This window comes from Cnephaeus nilssonii (genome assembly GCF_951640355.1).
Source record: "Cnephaeus nilssonii genome assembly, chromosome: 6".
NCBI classification, from domain to species: Eukaryota; Metazoa; Chordata; class Mammalia; order Chiroptera; family Vespertilionidae; genus Cnephaeus; species Cnephaeus nilssonii.
Genome location: NC_137077.1, coordinates 32,895,637 through 32,915,314, shown reverse-complemented (window position 1 = coordinate 32,915,314; position 19,678 = coordinate 32,895,637). Strand labels below are relative to the sequence as shown.

Here is a 19,678-nt window from a genome sequence, read left to right as displayed (position 1 = left end):
CCCCGCCCCCGCCCTCCCTCTCATAGCAAGCATCCTGCCATGTACAGCTGCTCTGCATATGCAAATCAGCCCACCATCTTTGTTGGGTTAATTTGCATACTCACTCCTGATTGGGTGATGGGCGTCGCGGAGGTATGGTCAACTTGAATCTTTCTCTTTTATTACTGTAGATATGTATCTAATGGATATAGTATACTAGTAAAAATAGATATAGAAAGAAATCTTTTTTCCAAGCTCTTAATTTCATTGACATCTGCATGCTTCTGTTAGTGTTACACACTTATAACTCAGTCCAACTTTTATGCCCTTCTTTGATGAAATAGTTTCCTCCTCAGTAAGGAAGAATGGGTTCATAATTGGATTGATTTGTGCTATCTTTAGTGCTCTGAGCTATAATCACCAAGATTTATCAGTTTCTCTGTTTTTTTAATACATAAACTTTATTTATGGAATTTCTTTTACTTGCTAAATAGGGTATTTAAATTATAGCGAGAAAATTTGTAACATTAAATTGTATTGAAAAATGGTGTTAAAAAAGCATTATGTAAACTTGCAAGCTATTATTTTTCTGGCTTTTCTGTGTGTCGGTAGTCATCAATGAGGAGTGACTTTGCCTTTAGGGAACATTTGTCAATATCTGGAGATGTTTTGTTGTCACAACTTGAGGGGGGAACTGCTGGCACCTTTGGTGGGTAACGCACAGGACAGCCCCACAGCAAATAATTTCCTGCCCAAAATGTCAGCAGTGCTGAGGCTGAGACCCTAGTATGTGTTACACATAGCCTTAAACGTTCTTTTTGTTTTTATTTTATTGATTTTTTTACAGAGAGGAAGGGAGAGGGATAGAGAGTTAGAAACATCGATGAGAAAGAAACATCGATCAGCTGCCTCCTGCACACTCCCTTCTGGGTATGTGCCCGCAACCAAGGTACATGCCCTTGACCGGAATCGAACTGGGACCCTTGAGTCAGCAGGCCGACACTCTGTCCACTGAGCCAAACCGGTTAGGGCAGCCTTAAACATTCTTAAATTGTTAAACTCAAGTCCCTGAATAAGGTTTATGTTAGATTTTCTAACAGATTTAAGCTTTACCTTTTCTAAACCAGTAATGCATTATTTATTTACTTATATATACATTCACGTGTGTGTGTGTGTGTGTGTGTGTGTGTGTGTGTGTGTGTATGTGTGTATACTCTAGCTTCCTATTAAAACATTCTGTTTTTAAAATAAGGTAATAGCAGTTTTGTAAATGAAGTTCTCTTCAAGGCTGTGACCAGCTCTTCTCCCCCTTGTAAATGAGTGCCCTCTACTGGTCAATTTATTTGCTTTTATAATGAATAACAGTAAAATACCTCCTAAATTTGGAGATTTTTCCTATTTGTGTGTGGGGGGATAATCACTTTATAAGTATATTAATTTTATTTAAAAGTTTTATTTATTTGTTTAAAAATCTAAAGTATCATAATTTACTCTGCTAATATTAAGATTACTCTGTGGACTAGTTTAGCTTAAGTATGTGGGTGAATGTTTTTGACTAAGAAAGGAAATGTAGCCTAGTAAGAAAAAAGAGGGGAGGTTATTTTGCTTGAGGGAATAAAAAGTGGCTCTGAATTTCTTTACATGCATGCAGGAGTGATGTGTTAATTGGGTGTTAGGAAAGGTCTATTCAAAAGTGGCAAATTGTGAAAGTTCACATTTTGTAGATTTTTATAGGATTGTAGAATAGTTGTGACCACGTGAATTTTAGAACAAACTTACACAAAATTCAGGTTCTGTATTTTGGTCAATTTAAAATTAAGTATTTACTTAATAATAACTATTTGTTAGACCTGAATGTTAAAAATTATTGGACATGTTTTATTCTTATTTGAGTTTTTATAAATACAAAGCTTTAAAAACATACAAATGAAAGTTGATAATGGAAGTAAGTGAAAGGAAAAAATGTTAATGGGTTGGCATCTCTTAAGAGGATTCTGGTTTAAACAATGCAGTCAATTCTTAAATTCTGTAAATATTTATCAGTGCCCACTTTGTACCATACAGTATTCCTAGGGGCTGCAGACACATTAGGAGCAAAGGGACCAAATCACTGCCTTCGTGGGACTTATTAGTCTTAGAAGTATTTTGAAGAGCAATGTTTCCAGACAATGATTCTAATTACATATAACTTAATTTAGAGGCTTTATGCTTTAGGAGGGCAGTAGATTTCTTTCATCTCTTAACGATATTATTTATCATAGTTTCTAGGTTTGTGGAACAGTTATAATATTGTGATCTTAAATTTGAGAGAGCCCTAGCCTGTTTGACTCAGTGGTTAGAGTGTCGGCCTACGGACTGAAGGGTCGTGGGTTCGATTTTGGTCATAGGCATGCATGTACCTTGGTTGTAGGCTCCATCCCTGGCCCAGGTTGGGGTGCATCCAGGGAGCAACCATTGATAGGTCTCTCACATTGATGTTTCTCTCTCCTCCTCCCTTCCACTCTCTCTAAAAATCAATGGGAAAAATATCCTCTGGTGAGGATTAACAAAAAACAAAACAACAAAGAATTGTAGATATGGGTAATAAAAATAAAATAATTGAGAGGATTAAATAGGGACATAGTGCTTATCTTACTTAATTTTTTAACTTTTTATTTTGAAAACTTTCCAATTTATGGAAAAGTAGTAAAAAATAGTATAATGAATACCAGTTGCTCTTAAACTAGATATACATGCTTTCTCTATATATGTGTGTGTATGGCTACTTTTACACTATAGTGTGAGTTGAGTAGTTTCACCAGAGACCAATTACTCTCTGGCCTTTTATAGAAAAAGTTTGTCAATCCTATTCTAACAAGATGAAGATTCCCTTACATAATCACAATGCAATGTCGCAACTTAGGAGATTCAACATTGGTACCAAAAAAAAGTACTTCATATATAGCCCATAATCTAATTTTGTCAGTTCCCAGAATGTTCTTTTTTAGCAATTCCTTTTCTTTTTTTCTGATCCAGGATAAAAAAATTAGTTGTCATGTCTCAAAATCTCTTAATCTATGATAGTTTCTCAGTTTTTCTTAGTCATTCATGACAATGGTACTTTTTAAAGAATTCAGACCAGTTGTTTTGTCTCATTGTTTCCTCATAATCAGATTTAGTTTAAACAGTTTTGGCTGGAGAATACTACATGATGTTATGCCCTCCTCTGTGCATCAAATCAGTAGGCACAGGTTTGTCCCATTATTGATGATGTTAACATGATTATTAGGTTAAGGTCATGTCTGTTTTCTCTCTGTAAAGCTATCTTTGCTTCCTTTATAATTGATATGTACTCTGTGGGGAGTCACTTTGAGAATATAAATATCCTGTTCTCCAACATATTTGCACCCAGTGAGATGTAGCATACACTGATAATTCTCACCAGAATAAATTACTACCAAAGTGAATGTAAAACGGTAGTTAATCTTCTGACTCTGTCATTACTTCTACATTTATTGGTTGACAACTACCATAAATAACGGCTCTCTGTTTTCTTGTCACTCTCTTTTTTCATTTGTTTGGTTTGCCATATTTGTACTAGTATGAACTCATGTATTACTTTTTTATTCAATGTGTTAAATTGATTCTCAAGTTTGTTTTTTTATATAGCCAGTGGAATCCCTTTCAAACTGGCCTCTGTATCCTTTTGGCATGTTTCCATCAGTTTTTGAGCTCTTCCTTACTTCTGTCACAGTGTGTTCCAGGTTCATCTTGTTCTTTCCATGGCCGCACCCTGGATTCAGCCACTTGTCCAAAGAACCTGAATCCCTTTTAGTGGGAAATTATATTTAAAAAAACCTGGATGTTAGGTACATTTATTGTGATTGAGGAGTCACTGCTTCTAGACCTTTTCCAATGGACAGAGCTAAGAAATACCTTGTATTTAAAAATCATGAGTTCATTCTTCCTCACCCCCTCCATATTTTCATTCTACCTTGTATAAATTTTAATGTTAAACATTAGACATGTTGAAATAAAAATGATAATGTCAGTCCTAAATTCTGTTCTTGCAGTATTATGTAAATAACACAAGTTGAATGAATTAACATTAAGTTAGCTTCTTTATTTGTATATCTAGAGGCCTGGTGCACAGATTCGTGTACTGTTAGGGTCCCTTGGCCTGGCCTGCGGGGATCAGTGGATCTCTGCGCCACTGCAGCCTGGCCTTACCCGCCACCTCGTGTTGAGCTCCAGCCTGCCATCCACGTTGATCCCACACAGCACAAAGTAGTGCATGAAGCGGCAGTAGGCCAGGGAGGAGCCTGAGCCCGGGCTGGGCGCTTTGCCACTCCTGCTCACGCCGGCCCTGCTGCACCTGCCACCGCCGCCCACTGCTGCTGCTCAGTAGGCTCGCTGCCTCCCGCTGCGGTCTCTGTGCCTGTCCTAGGGCTATACCAGCGCACCCATGACTGCGCAGCTACTGCTTGTCATTGCAGCCTCCACTCGTCATCGCAGCCTTGCGGAGAAGTGGCCGTGGGCTCACACGCAGTCAGTCCCAATGGCAGGACTGGGAACCATGAGCCTGGCGCCCATTAGCTGAATGCCGCTCCCGCCGTGGGAGCTCACTGACCACCAGGGGGCAGCTCCTTCATTGAGTGCCCCCTGGTGGTCAGTGTGCATTATAGCTACTGGTCAAGCGGTTGCTTAGGCTTTTATACATATATATTGGGATTAAATATTTTTCTCCATTGAGAAAAGTAAGGATCCTTTCATTTTTAAAATATTCTTAAACCATTTAGGAAAATATTTAGGAAAAGATTGAGCTATTTGACTACATAAAAAATTAAGACATCTTTAACAAAAATACAAAACAAATGGAAGTCTGTGAAAACTTTGCATCATATATCAATCAGAAAGCTCTATAATATAACTTTTAGAAAAAAGCAAGCATCAAAAAGGAAAGGGGGAGGGTAAGGATATAAATAGCCAACCTACCCACCAAAAATAAAGAAATAAATGACATCCTACCTAATAAAAAGGTAATATGCAAATTGACTGTACCATTGACACACCCACAAGCCACGCCCACCAGCCAATCAGAGCAAGTATGCAAATTAACCCAACCAAGATGGCTACAGCCCCAGAGAGCAAGGTTTCCCAGGTAACAGAGAAAGCCAAGCTTTCCACCTGCCCTTGCCAGGCCTAAGCCTCCACTCAAGCTACAAAGTTTTAATTATAGAAGGTAAACAAATTCAAACAGAAATGGTGGCAGAACGGCGCTTGAGAGAGCAGGCCAGGGTTGCTCCCGGCAACAGGGGAAGCAAAGCTTTCCGCACACCCTGGCTGGGCCCACCCGCTTAAGACTACAAAGTTTCAATTATAGAAGGTGAATTAACTGCAACAGAAATGGCTGCCGGCCAGGGAGGGAGCCCCAGGCTTGGCTCCGCTCCAGGCTACAAAGTTTCAATTGTAGAAGAAAAATAAATTCCAGATACCAGGGCCTCCGCTTGGGTTGCCAGGGGGCGTGGCTGGCCTGCAAACCACCACAGGCCCCTCGCTCAGGCCGCCCCACGTCCCAAGGGAACCCCCACCTGATCTGGGACACCCTTCAGGTCAAACCAGCTGGTCCCCACCCGTGCACCAGGCCTCTATCCTATCTAATAAAAGAGTAATATGCAGATTGACCATCACTCCAAAACAATATGTCTGCCCCCATGTGATCAAAGATCCTGCCCCCATGTGGACACAAAATGGCCAGCAGGAGAGGGCAGTTGAGAGGGACCAGGCCTGCAAGGGAGGACAGTTGGAGGTGATCAACCCTGCAGGAGAGGACAGTTAGGGGTGACCAGGCCGGTAGAGGAGGGAAGTTGGGGGCAAACAGGCTGGCAGGGAAGCAGTTAAGCATCAACCAGGCTGGCAGCGGAGTGGTTAGGGGGTGATCAGGCTGGCAGGCAGAAGCGGTTAGGGGCAATCAGGAAGGCAGGCAGGCAAGCAGTTGGAAGCCAGCAGTCCTGGATTGTGAGAGGGATGTCCGACTGCCCGTTTAGGTGGGATTGGGCCTAAACGGGCATTTGGACATCCCTCGAGGGGTCCCAGATTGGAGAGGGTACAGGCTGGGCTGAGGGACAACCCCCTTCCGTGCATGAATTTCATGCACCAGGCTTCTAGTATAACATAAAAAGATGTCATTAATGTAGAAATCAAGTTCAAACAACATTTTTACTTTTATATTGGCTAAGATTAAAATGATAACAGTGTTAGGAAGGGTATGGAGAAGTGTGTACTATTTTTGCTATAAGTGGGAGTATGTAATCTTACAACTTTCTGGAGGTGTTTGGCAGTATGTATTAACATGTAAACTGCATGTCCTTTGACCACTTCTAGGTCAATTCCACTTCTAGGAATTTATTGCAAGGATTCAGTCAGTTGGCTAAGTGTTTAAGATGAATGCACAGGGATGCTTATTGCGGTATTTATGATTTTTTAAAGTGGAAATAATCCACATATCTACCAAGGAATAGATGAAGTAATTTATGGCCTATCTATACAAATTATATTACATATAGTTGCTGAAAAGCATTTGGTAGATCTATATGTACTGACGTTGAAAAATGTCCATTACATAAGATACTTTGTGATGACAGCACATCATGTAAAGTATGATTCCATTTATCTAAAACAATGTGAATATGAACATAAAGTATTGTAGGACATATGTCAAACTCTCATTCTTTGTGGTATTTGGTTTTTAAAAATGAACATTTATTGTTTGAAAGATAAAAGTAAATATTCACTTTTGTGGGAGAAAAGTCCCTCATGTATTAGATACCATTAGATTATTTCATATTTACTTTTTTTCTCCCTTTTAAAGCCTCAACAAATTGGTAATGGAGTTGTATCTAGGGTAAAGAAATTAGTTATCAGGCCAATTAAAGAATAACATAGATATATAATAAAAAACATGAAAAATATGTTGGGATCTGTAATTATTAGGATTTGATACGTGATTGTGTAGGCCTCACACTCTTGACGTTGGCACCAAGTAACAGTTTATGGGAGAATACCACATGACTTCAACAGGTGACAAACGTGTGCTTATAATACCTTTTTTTTTTTAATCTGTTGTGCAAATTTTCCTTGAATTTATTGAGATTTTTGAACCAGTTTTATCTCTTGGCAGTGGTACAAATTCTATTCTCTCTAATCTTAAACTAACATTCAACATTCTCATTATTTCAAGTATTTGTCATTGTAAAGATGTCTTTTTTTCTTGATCTTTTTAATAAATGTCAATAAAAAATTATGTCATGAGAACAAGCTGTTTTAGCACCTTGCACCCTAGTTAAAACAGAAGTTCTTCATGACCCTCAGAGACTTAGTTTTCCTTTCCTGAAGCTTGTTCTTTTCCATTATATTTATTTTGAAATACAGTGATTGGCTTAGCAAAATATATTCCAAGTGTAAATGTCCAGTGATCTTATAAGGTCAGGATACTATGGTTGCTGTATACATATAGTTAGCTTCTAGTAGCCAGTGGTCTGCCCCCTACCTTTTTGGCTTATAATAACATGTGCAATGTGTAATATGTAAAATAATAGTTAAGTTTTATAGTACTTTTCATTTTATAAGGGGATTTTCATGGTATGAAATTCTAATCTGTATTCAGAGTCATGTGTGTTATTTACCCACTTTTTAAAAAAATATATATTTTATTGATTTTTTACAGAGAGGAAGAGAGAGGGATAGAGAGTTAGAAACATCGATGAGAGAGAATCATCGATCAGCTGCTCTTGCACACCCCCTACTGGGGATGTTCCCGCAACCAAGGTACATGCCCTTGACCGGAATCGAACCTGGGACCTTTCAGTCCGCAGGCCGACGCTCTATCCATTGAGCCAAACAGGTTTTGGCTATTTACCCACTTTTACAGCTGAAGGGACAATGGTTAAGAGTAGATGAAAGATAAGTAGTTTGCCCATACTCATACCACAAGTGTGGAGTTCAGTGGGTGCCCATAGATTGAAGATTCAGGAGTATATCTCTAGCCTAGACTTCTGTCCTGAGCATCAGACATATATATTAAGCTGCCTACAGCTCATAGCCACCAGAACATCCGCAAACATAAGGGAATTCAACATGCTCCAAATTGAACTCCACTTTTCCTCTACTCTTTCTTTTGTTTCCATCCCTAATCAATTAGCTCTGCCATTTAAAAAACTTGAGATATAATTCACATAGCAAAAAATACATCCTTTTAAAGTATACATTTGAATGGTTTTTAGTATATTCACAAAGTAATGCAAGCATCACTACTATCTAATTCCATAACATTTTCATCACCTCATAACATTTTCATCCATAACATTTCTTCTTTCAAAAAGAAGCCCCATAACCCCAGTCTGTTCTACCAGCTCCGGCAACCACTAATCTACTTTCTGCCTCTGTGGATTTACCCATTCTGAACATTTCATGTAATTGGAATCATATAATATGTGGTCTTTTTGTCTGGCTTTTTTAAATGTAGGGTAATGTTTTCAAGGTTCATCTATGCTGTCATCACATACTTCATTCCTTTTATGGCTGAATAATATTTGGTTGTGTGGATGTATCATATTTTATTTATCCATCAGCTGATGGACATTTGGATTGTTTCCTCTTTTGGTCTATTTTGAATAGTACTGCTGTAAACATTCATGTACAAGCTTTTGTGTGAATGTATTTTCAGTTTTCTTGGGTATACCTAGAAGTGGAATTGCTGGGTCATATTTTTATTTTTAACTTTTTGAGATGTCAGACTACTAGTATTTTCCACAGTGGCTGCACCATTTATATTCCCACCAGCAGTGTGAAGTTCTGCCAATTTTACCCATTAAATATTTCTCAAAACTATTTATTTTACACACACACACACACACACACACACACACACACACACATATACATATGAAAGAGATAGAAACACCAATGATGAGAGAGAATAATTGATTGGCTGCCTTCTTCATGCCCCCTACTGGGGATTGAGCCCACAACCTGGGGCATGTCTAGGAATTGAATTGTGACCTCCTGGTTCATAGGCCCATGCTCAACCACTGAGCCACACCAGTTGGGCATCTCAAAACTATTTAATCTTCATCTATATAACTGTTGCTGCCTTAACTCGGATTCTATCATTTCTTATAATAGTTTCCTAACTCATCTCCCAGCCACCAATCTGGCCCCTTTCTATAATTTGCCATAATACTAATGCTGACAGTGAACCTGGTATATCTGATCCTCCTTTCCTACTTAAAACCTTTAATTTCATTGACTTAGTGTAAGATGAAGTTTAAAACTCCTTAATATGGCATTCAAGACCTTCCATAAGTTGGCCTCTGCGATTATCCAGTTTCTCTTCGTCTGTGTACTTGTAATCCCTCTAAGCTAAAGTTGTATTGAACTTCTTGTGCCATGTATTTAACATACTGTTTCATGTTTTTGTGCATTCTCTTTGTTCCTTCCTGCCTGGAGTGGCCCTCCCCTCCCCGTCTTTCTTAATTCATACAAGCAAAGATGATCTCCCCTTCCTGTGTGTCACCATTGTACTTTGCCCTGCATATAGTATTGCAATATTGCATTGTATTTTAGTTATCTGTTTACATTCATATCTTTTCCACCAGGCCAAGCTCCTTGAGGTCAGAGACTTTGTACTGTCTGGCACAGTATATGACACTTAAAAGACTTTTAGTAATTGGTCTGTGATGCGAGGGAGAAAGTAGATTGTTGGGGATGAATTAATAAACCTGTGTTTATATATCTCAAATTCTTTGCTTCTTCCCTATTATAATTCTAACCAGGCTATTGTACATGTTTCTAACTGTGAGAAATTAGCTGTCTCTGACAACCTTTGGTGGCTTATAATCAATAGTGTGGAACATGTGGAACATGATGAATTCAAATAATGTTTTAGAAGTTACACTTGAGCATTAAGAGAGTAAAGGTTTCTCATTTTTTCCTATAGGTATTAAGAATATATGAAAAGCATTCAAATGCTTGACGCATTGAGAAAATATTATAAATATTTCTATAGTAAATCCCCAAATAATACTTTAGCTGATATTTCCAACAGTTCTGTTCATATTTACAAGAGCATCAGATGAAATCAGCAGCATGAGGATGGAGATTAAATCGGATAATACTTGTAATATGTTTATCACAGTTTTGACATACAAGTAAGGGCTCAGTAAATGTTATAATTATTGTTAATAATAATAGGGTTACCTTTAGTAAAAGTTATTAACTTCTTCTAGGTGTTTTTGTTTACTATAGTATGTCTTCCCATGTCAGGGTTGCTGCCTGAATTAGAAACTAAGTTGAGCATGTTAAAAGATAACATACTGAGTAACTGGTTATTAATTATAACAGAAAAGTGGCAAAACGATGTTCTGGACAATGAATTTAATCTCAGTTTGAATCATTTAATCTTAACTTTCAAATTCCTTTAATGGAGCTGCAGATAAGTTTCTATAGATAAAACAACACTTGAAGGCATGTTAATAAACTGGTACAAGTCAGAGCAAAAACAATGAAAATTTTAAGTAGGCAAAGGACATAGAAGATGGGAATAAATATTAAAATAAAACTATATAATATTAGTCCTCAAAGAAGTGAATATTAAAACAATAAGAATTTTTAGCCTGACAGGAGTTTAAAGAAAAATAAAAGATCCATGTTGTGAGTGGTGATTAAAACACTCTTTTTTTTTTTTTAATGTATTTTATTGATTTTTTACAGAGAGGAAGGGAGAGGGATAGAGAGCTAGAAACATCGATGAGAGAGAAACATCGACCAGCTGCCTCCTGCACACCCCCTTCCGGGGCTGTGCCCGCAACCAGTGTACATGCCCTTGACCGGCATCGAACCTGGGACCTTTCAGTCCGCAGGCCGACGCCCTATCCACTGAGCCAAACCGGTTTCAGCGATTAAAACACTCTTAATGCTGTATGAAAAAGTAATATAATGAACATGTATGCACCAACCAGATTTTTCATAACGTAGCATTCTGCCACTTTTGGTTTAGATTCTTTTTCAAGATGTAAAACTTAATACAATTGAAGGACCCTGTGTTCTCTGCAATCTCATTGTCTTCCCTCCCAGTGTTTTTAAATCTCTCTATGTATTGTTTGGTTTATATTTTTACATTAAAGGTTTTATATTATCTAAAACTTGATTGACTGCATTCACTAAAATACTCAATATATTACAATTTAAAAATTTATAACTTAATTTTTAAATATAATTTAAACTATTAAACTTGTATTTTGATAAGACAGTTTTATTGTGTTTGCACTTATTTACATTGAATGAATTAATTTATTAACAGACAATTCTGATTATCTGCTATGCTCAAAACTTACACACAGAGTATATAATGGTAAGCAAAACAGATGTGATCTCAACCGTCATGGAGTTTAAAACCTAGTAGGGGATACAGACTTAAACAATTACACAAATAAGTATATAGTTATGGATCATAATACATGATATGAAGGAAATATAGAGGTGCTAAGTAAAGAGAGGGCTAAGTCCTTTGGATTTTATTTTGTAGAATGAAGGGATACTATTCGAGGACTTTAAGCAAGGGAGTGACATTTAAAACGAGTGACATTTAAAAAATAATTACTAGCTGCTATGTGGAGAATGTATCATTTAAGAGTAACCACAGGGATCCCTGCTAGAAGCAGTTGCAGGAGATTGCATAAGACAAAATGGAATTGTGGACTAGGGTGCTGGTGGGTGCTTGGATTTGGAGTGTATTTTGAACATAGATCAATGGGGTAAGATTATAGGTTGGTGTTAAATACCTGTGTAATTTTTCTTTGTAAGATATTTTAGGATGCCTGCCATGTTAAGTGTATCTCTACTGTAACTATCATTTCAAAGGAAATAAATCATATTTCCTTAGCATCATTTACCGAAAGTGGCATTATGTGTCAAAGGCTATGAACATGTGTGTAGTTCTTGATAACTCCTGGAATTGCTTTCCAAAGTATTGTGCCTGTTTGTTTATTGTATCACTATGTTTGAGTTCTATGATTAGCTTCTGCCAGCATAGTATATTTCATTTAGAAAAGGTTTTGCTTTTAGTACTTAAGTAAGCATAACAATAGTACTGTAACTGAGAGTGAGAGAAAATATATGGAATAACTTTCTTGCATTTAATATTTTATTATGTTGAGTTAAAGTGACTTTATTTTATCCTAGTTTCCAAAGGATATTAGTAATCTGTGTACCTGATCTAAAAATTTTTTCTATTTGAAAGGCTAGACATAATACTAATTAAGAATGTTAGGTTTTGATTCTTTTCTTGCTCTATTCCTAACTAGTTTCTTTTTAGAATCTGTGGCTTTTAAAATTGGTTGGACTTGAATAACCTGTACTTTCTCAGGATGATGGTTTATATTTTAAGTATAAAAGGAATAAATAATATGTGTTGAGAATACTTCTGACTTGTGAAAAGGCATTTTATTAGCATGGAGCAGGATTGGCAAACTTTTCTATAAAGGGCCATATGGGTCTGTCACATAATCTTTGTTTTATTTTTAAATAACCATTTAAAAACGTAAAAACTATTCTTAGTTCATGGGCCAGACAAAAACAGGTGGGCAGGATTTAGCCTGTGAGCAATAGTTTGCTGAACTCTTAGACTCTAGTCTTGGGAAAGACCTTACACTGATGACTAAATTTTTTTCTACTTCCATATACTTCTTCCTAATGTCTAACCTGAAGTTGGAACAAAATCTTTAGTATTTATATACTGTTTTTGTTGTGCTTGTTTTCTGCTTTGTTATCAAACCTGTCAGTTCTTTTTTTCAGATCATGTTTTGCCTTTTAACATCTTTGTTCTTAAGTTTTTACCAAGTGGCACTGCCTTTTTATATAGCTCAGTGATTACTTAAAATTAACTTTGGAAATAATGAAGTTTTAACCTACATCTATTCTTTTTAATCAGATTCTACTCATTGTTTTTATGTAGGTTGTAGATTACTTTTTTCAATAACCTAATATGACACAGATCTTAGCTGTTAATAATATTTTTAGGTTTTAGAAGGGAAAAGGTAATAGGAATGAGATAGATGGGTGAATAGGGAGAGACTACTTTCCCAGTTTCTTAGTCTTTTCCATGGAATATTCATCATGGAAATGTGTTATGAAATACATAAAGAAACTACAAATATTCCACATTAAATACTTTGAAAACAGAGTATTTGAAAATTTTGTAAATGGGACTTTATTGAGCTACATTTTGGAGGCATTTTATATGTGGGCAGATGGTGAATAATCTCCCAGCCACACCTTAGGTCTAGACTTGTGTGGCTCCAGAAACTATAGTCTTTTAATTTTGTTGGTAAAACATTTTATATTTAAAGACTAAGGAAACTATCAGCTATAAGGTTAACTTAGGTTAGCATTGGTAAGTGAAGAACATGAGGTGACAGCAACAGGTAAGGAAAAGTCTTTTTGATCATACCTGGGTAATGAATGGGTTGATTCTAAGACACTGTACTTTGCTCTCAATTCCTGCTCTTTATTATACTTCAAATACACTGGTTTTTAACATATTATGGGAGTTCTTTCAAAGAGTTAATTAAGGGAGTCGGCGGAAATAATAAAATGTCAACTAAGTGAGTTTTTAGTAAAGAGCTGCTTGCAGAGCTCCTTGCTTAGAAGATAAATACTCGTCCTTCTTTTCTGACGGTGGAATAATTTTATTACAGACAGTATGGAAGATGCAGTTTACTTTAAAAGATAAGCATTAGATCACAGTCTAACATGGTCGTCTTTCACACTTTTAAAAAGTAAAAGCCAAAAAAGGAATAAATTTAATAGCATCTAGTACAAAAAAAAAAGAAAACAGCCTTTATTTATTAACATTTTTATGTAATACCATAGGTTTTTAAATATATGTACAGGTACAGCTATCCTGATATGTACATATAGTTTATTGGGACCATGCTACATATACAGGGTGGGCAAAAGTAAGTTTACAGTTCCTATGGAAAATGATACAAAAATAAATAATGCAGGAATAAACTTGCATACTGACAACTGTAAACCTACTTTTGCCAATCCCTGAAATATATATCTGTATTCTACTGTGAACATTTAAAAAATATTTTATCAAAAACATGACCTTTAATGACCATTCTCTTTTGTAATGATGGAATGGTCCATAAAGTAATTCATCAAATAAAGACACTTTAGTGCTAAGCCCTCATGTAGAACAATAAAAAACAGTGCCTTTGGTGTATACTTTATTCCCATCATCAGCCTGCCTCTTATTCCATGACTTCACATTGCACCATTCTGTTTTCCTTATTTTTTTGTGGCTTGTTTTGGCAGAGAGTGTGTGAAATCCTTTAGGCATGAGTATAAATCAAAAGTCAAAGAAAATCAGATTTTTATTTTAAGATTCTGTTGATGTTACCCACCCTCTTTCCTTACTCAATCTTAGTGTTGCCTAGGTTTTTTAAGATATCCATCTATTCTCCCCCACAGAATTTGCAGATAGAAGTCGTATTCCTTAGAGTTATCATAATATCCACCTGGCTGTGAGATACTGTTCCCAGGATTTCAGAAATGGATAAGGGCATTAAATCCTCAGTATTGACCATTCTCTTTGTATTCCTTTGACTATAAGTAAAATAGATTCATGACATTTATTTGTAAGCTGATTGAATTTTTTTTCTTGCCATCTAGACCATTCTGAATAACAGAGTTGGTAGAGCTATCCCATTTTTGTAATAACTATTTTTTATAAGAGTTTGGGCCTTTTTATTACTAATAATGTGCACTTCCATTGTTGAGTCTCTATGTAACAGCCTCTTAAAAATTGTGGTAATATATATAACGTAAGATTTACTATTGCAGCCATTTTTAAGTGTATAATCCAGTGACATTAAGTAAATTCACAGTGTTGGGCAGCCATTAGCTCTGTTTTCATTATCTTATACTAAAACTGCATCCACTGGACAATAACTCTCAAACCCCTCCCGTCCCAGCCTCAGGTGACCGCTATTCTACTTTTTTTGTCTCTGTGACTTGACTTACTTTAGGTACCTCATGTAAGTGAAATAATAGTTATTTGTCTTTTTGTGTCTAGCTTATTTCACTTAGCCTACTGTTTTCAAGGTTCATCCATGTTGTACCATATATCAGAATTTTCATTTTTATGACTGAGTAATATTTTATTGTATTTATATATCACATTTTGCTTATCTACTCATCCTATATAATAGAAACCTAATATGCTGAGTGTCCGGTCATCCGGTGCCCGGTCGATTGTTCAACCAGTCAAAGTGTAATATGCTAATGATATGCAAAGGCTACTCAACCACTTGCTATGACATGCACTGACCACCAGGGGGCAGTCGACCGGTGGATCAGTCGCTATGATGTGCACTGACCACCAGGGGACAGATGTTCCCACGGGTAGGTTAGCTTGCTGCTGGGGTCTGGCCAATTGAGACTGGGCAAGACAGGGCCAGACATGCCCTGGAGCCCTCCCGCAGTCCCTCTCCGGCCCGATAGTGCATTGGTGGGGTCCCTCGGCCTGGCCTGCACCCTCTCGAAATCCAGGACTCCTCAAGGGATGTCGGAGAGCCAGTTTCAGCTCAATCCCGCAGGCCACTCCCCTCAGGAGGGCACCAGACGCAGGGCTCACAGCTGGCAAGCGCTGCTGTTGCGGTGGCAGCATGCAAGCCTCTACTGATTGGGCGTGAGCTTGCGGCAGGTGCATTGGGGCCGTGATAAGTGGGAGAGGCAGGTAGGAGCTGCAGGCGGCATTGGACTGCTGGTTTCGGCCGGATCCCGCAGGCCACCCCGAGGGACCCCATCCGTACACGAATTCGTGCACCAGGCCTCTAGTCTGAGTTGTTTCTACATCTTGGCTATTGTAAATAATGTTGCTGTGATACAAATCAAATAGATACAAATATCTGTTTGATTCCCTGCTTTCAATGCTTTTGGTTATATATCAAGGATTGGAATTACTGGATCATATGGTATCCTGTGTTTTACTTTTTGAGGAACTACCAAATTGTTTTACACAGTGGCTGCACCATTTTACTTTCCCACCAGCAGTGGCCAGGGATTTAGTTTCTTCACATCCTTGCTAACACTTATTATTTTCCTTTTTAAAAAAAAAAAAATAGGCATTCTAATGACTGTGAAGCTGTAACTCATTGTGGTTTTGATTTGCATTTCCCTGATGATGTTGAACATATTTCCCTATGCATATTGGTCATTGGTCTTTTTTGGAGAGATGTCTATTCAAGTCATTTGCCCAGTTGTGACTTAGGTTCTTTTTCTTGAGTTGTATCTAACACTTTTTTAAAAGTAAAAGTACCGTAATAATCTAGACTGTGTTTCTCCCTTCTCAGGATTCCTACAGGAAACAAGTAGTAATTGATGGAGAAACCTGTCTCTTGGATATTCTCGACACAGCAGGTCAAGAGGAGTACAGTGCAATGAGGGACCAGTACATGAGGACTGGGGAGGGCTTTCTTTGTGTATTTGCCATAAATAATACTAAATCATTTGAAGATATTCACCATTATAGGTGGGTTTAAATTGAACATAGTAAATTGACATTGAGGACTAATTATATCTTTCATTTATTGAATCTTTGCTAATCACCATACATAAATTATCTAATTTAAATTTTAGAATAATTATGAGGTAGGTAATATCTCTGTTTTACAGATGAAGTTCTTGAGAATTAGAGAAGTTGGGTAACTTGTTCCAGCTTGCATAGATGGTGGTGCTGGGATTGAAGCCTAAGCCTGTTTGACTCCAAAAATTGTGCTTTTAACCACTCTACACTAGAGAAACAAGGCTGTAAGCAAGAGCTATCATAAAAATGAAAACAATCAACAAAAATAGGAAAATGAAATTGAGGCAGTGCCACTTAAGTAGCCTTAAAAAACAATCAAGTATATTTAGTGTAGAATTTCTTGGAATCGGATATTAGCTATTTAAGAGGAAAAAAACAAAAAAACACCCACAACTTTGAAGTTGTAAAAGACAGGAATTAAAACAATTACAGTTTTTAAACTGATAAATCAGCCTAAAACTGACTTTTGCTTTTAAAAGATAATCATTATTAACCCTTTGCACTCGCTTCCTTTTTTCTCGATTCCTTTATTCTACTCGGGATTTTTTAAATACCCCATATTTTACAAAGGGCAGCAGTAGAATAAAAAACTGGAGTTTCTTTTCATACAAACTTATTTATTTGGATTTTTTTATATTTCAAATTATTGATACATTCAAAGAGTAATTTTAATCTCGATGCTAACCGTGTCGAGTCACACTCAACATCCGAGTGCAAAAGATTAAGTATAGTTTATATTGTTTCTTTGAGGGTTTACAGTTTTCATAAAACTACGTATTCAGCAAATATCCCATTCATTGCCTATGTTTTAACAGTGAGTGAGCCTAGATAAGAGGTTTAACATTTTTTACAGCACGCTTTCTCTCTAGTCTAGTAATACAGAAAAAGAAATTTGGGTGGTTGGTAATATTTTTGTAGAAAAATTGACTTTATTTCATGCTGCATCTTTGAAATTCACTTAAAATTTTGAAGGAATTTAATTTTACTGCAAATGTTAGAGTTTATATAAAAGAAGGACTTTTACAGAATAAACAGGGTAGTACACATAGAAATAAAACTCCACTTGCCTCTTTTTTGAGAAAAATGTGAAAATTATCCTTATAATTCATGTTTTTATAAAAACATTTTTAATTCTATACACACATTTAACAGCATATATAGTATATGTTTCTAAGATTATAATTTAAAAAATTAGGCATACCTTTTTTTTTGGTCTAGGATTTTCATTATTTTCTGTTTTATCATGTGACCTAACTGCATATATGAACCTATTATATTGTAGTTTTAGTATATTTCTAGGTATTTGATCTTTTAAGAGACATAGAAGTTTGCTCTTTAAGATGGATAAAAACAATACTGAAAAGGAGAAACAAGGAAAATTTGGTGTGGTGGGAACCAGGAATTAGATTAAAAGTCTTCATTAGGCCATATTTTATAAGAAAAGGTGTGTACAATTTTTGTATTTCTAATACTTCTCATGCAACTTTTTTTTTCTTCCCCAGAGAACAAATAAAAAGAGTTAAAGACTCTGAAGATGTACCTATGGTCCTAGTAGGAAATAAATGTGATTTGCCTTCTAGAACAGTAGACACAAAACAGGCTCAGGACTTAGCAAGAAGTTACGGAATTCCTTTTATTGAAACATCAGCAAAGACAAGACAGGTAGGTAAAATTGTAATAAATACAAATTTATTCTCTTATCTATATCAAGTGATTTTTAATTAACCATCTCATAATAATGTCATTTGGGGACAGGAAGGCTAAACATAAATAAATGTACAAACCTGAGAGCATAACTGTTTTATTATTCAGTGTACTTTATCAGTTTTTTCTACTGCTATACTAAAATAGGAAGTAAACTAATTATTTGGAAAATTCTCCCTTAAGGATAGGAGAAGGCAGTGCTTCTTAATCCAGTCTCCATGCTATTACTTTTGGCTTTGGTTTCTTTCCACATGCAACATTCTCTTCAACTCAGCACATCTTACATTCAAGAAATGTGGGGATTTTTTATTTATTATTATTATTTTTGCTGTGATATTTATAAAGTGAAAGAACAGGGGAACAAATACTGAGTTCCCTGTTTTAGAAGTGCTTTTAAGAGTCTTATGTCATATGTTTCTAGATTAAATTTTGTTGTATTTTAAGTATTTTACTTTGGTAGAGTTTTTTTAAGGATATATTTTAGGAGAAAGTTTTCATTAAAGCAAGAGACTATTTAGAAAATAAATAGAAATTCTCAGTTATTCATTTACTGGGTTGTTCTGACAAAAATTAATGCCAGTTTGATCTTGACTTTTATTTTTTAAATTAACTATATTTATTTGTTAGTTTATTAATTTTTTGTTAATCCTCACCCTGGGATATATTTTCCATCAATTTTTAGAAAGAGTGGGAGGGAGGAAGGGGGAGGAGAGGGAGAGGGACAGGGAGAAGAGGGGGAGAGAGAGGGCGAGAGAGAGGGAGAGGATGAGGGAGAGGGAGAGAGAGGGAGAGAGAAAACCATTGATGTGAGAATGAGACATCGATTGGTTGCTTCCTGCACACACCCTGACCGTGGCCAGAATCAAACCTGCAACCCAGGTATGTGCCGTTGACCAGGAATTGAACCCATGACCCTTTGGTGTTTGGGCCGATGTTCTAACCACTGACCAACACTGGCCAGGGCCAAAAATTACCTAAATTTTAAAAGTAACTTTTCTTTAGGTAAAATAATTTCAGTTTATTATTTAACCTACCTGTATGAGATAAAGAGTTTAATATATAGAAAAAAATCCTACTTTAAGTCTTTGATTTATAGGTTAAAGAAAGACTTGATATACAGCACTACACTACACTTTAGAGGAATTAAGATCTTATTCACATTGATTCCCAGGTCCAAAGGCTGGGAAGAGGTTTGTGTTTTGTCTTCTTTTTATTGGTTGTCTCTGACCAGACTCCTTGTTTTCAGTTAGAGGGGAGGTACTCAAAAAACATGATTATAATATTCATAACTTATCCCCCACCATTTTCTTATGAAAAAGTTACAAATATAAAATTAAAGGAATTTTATTGAAAATGTTTACAAAC

The 19,678-nt window shown here is 36.4% G+C and overlaps 1 protein-coding gene across 3 annotated transcripts in view; it reads left to right on the top strand.

Annotated features, from left to right (window-relative positions):
* The window catches only part of KRAS (KRAS proto-oncogene, GTPase), a 42,040-nt gene that overhangs the window by 7,605 nt on the left and 14,757 nt on the right, over positions 1–19,678 (top strand). For all 3 annotated transcript variants that reach the window (XM_079774798.1, XM_079774796.1, XM_079774797.1), the window contains exons 3-4: positions 16,377–16,555; positions 18,112–18,271. In XM_079774798.1, coding sequence (XP_079630924.1) covers positions 16,377–16,555; positions 18,112–18,271 — 339 coding nt within the window. The remainder of the gene's footprint in view (positions 1–16,376; positions 16,556–18,111; positions 18,272–19,678) is intronic.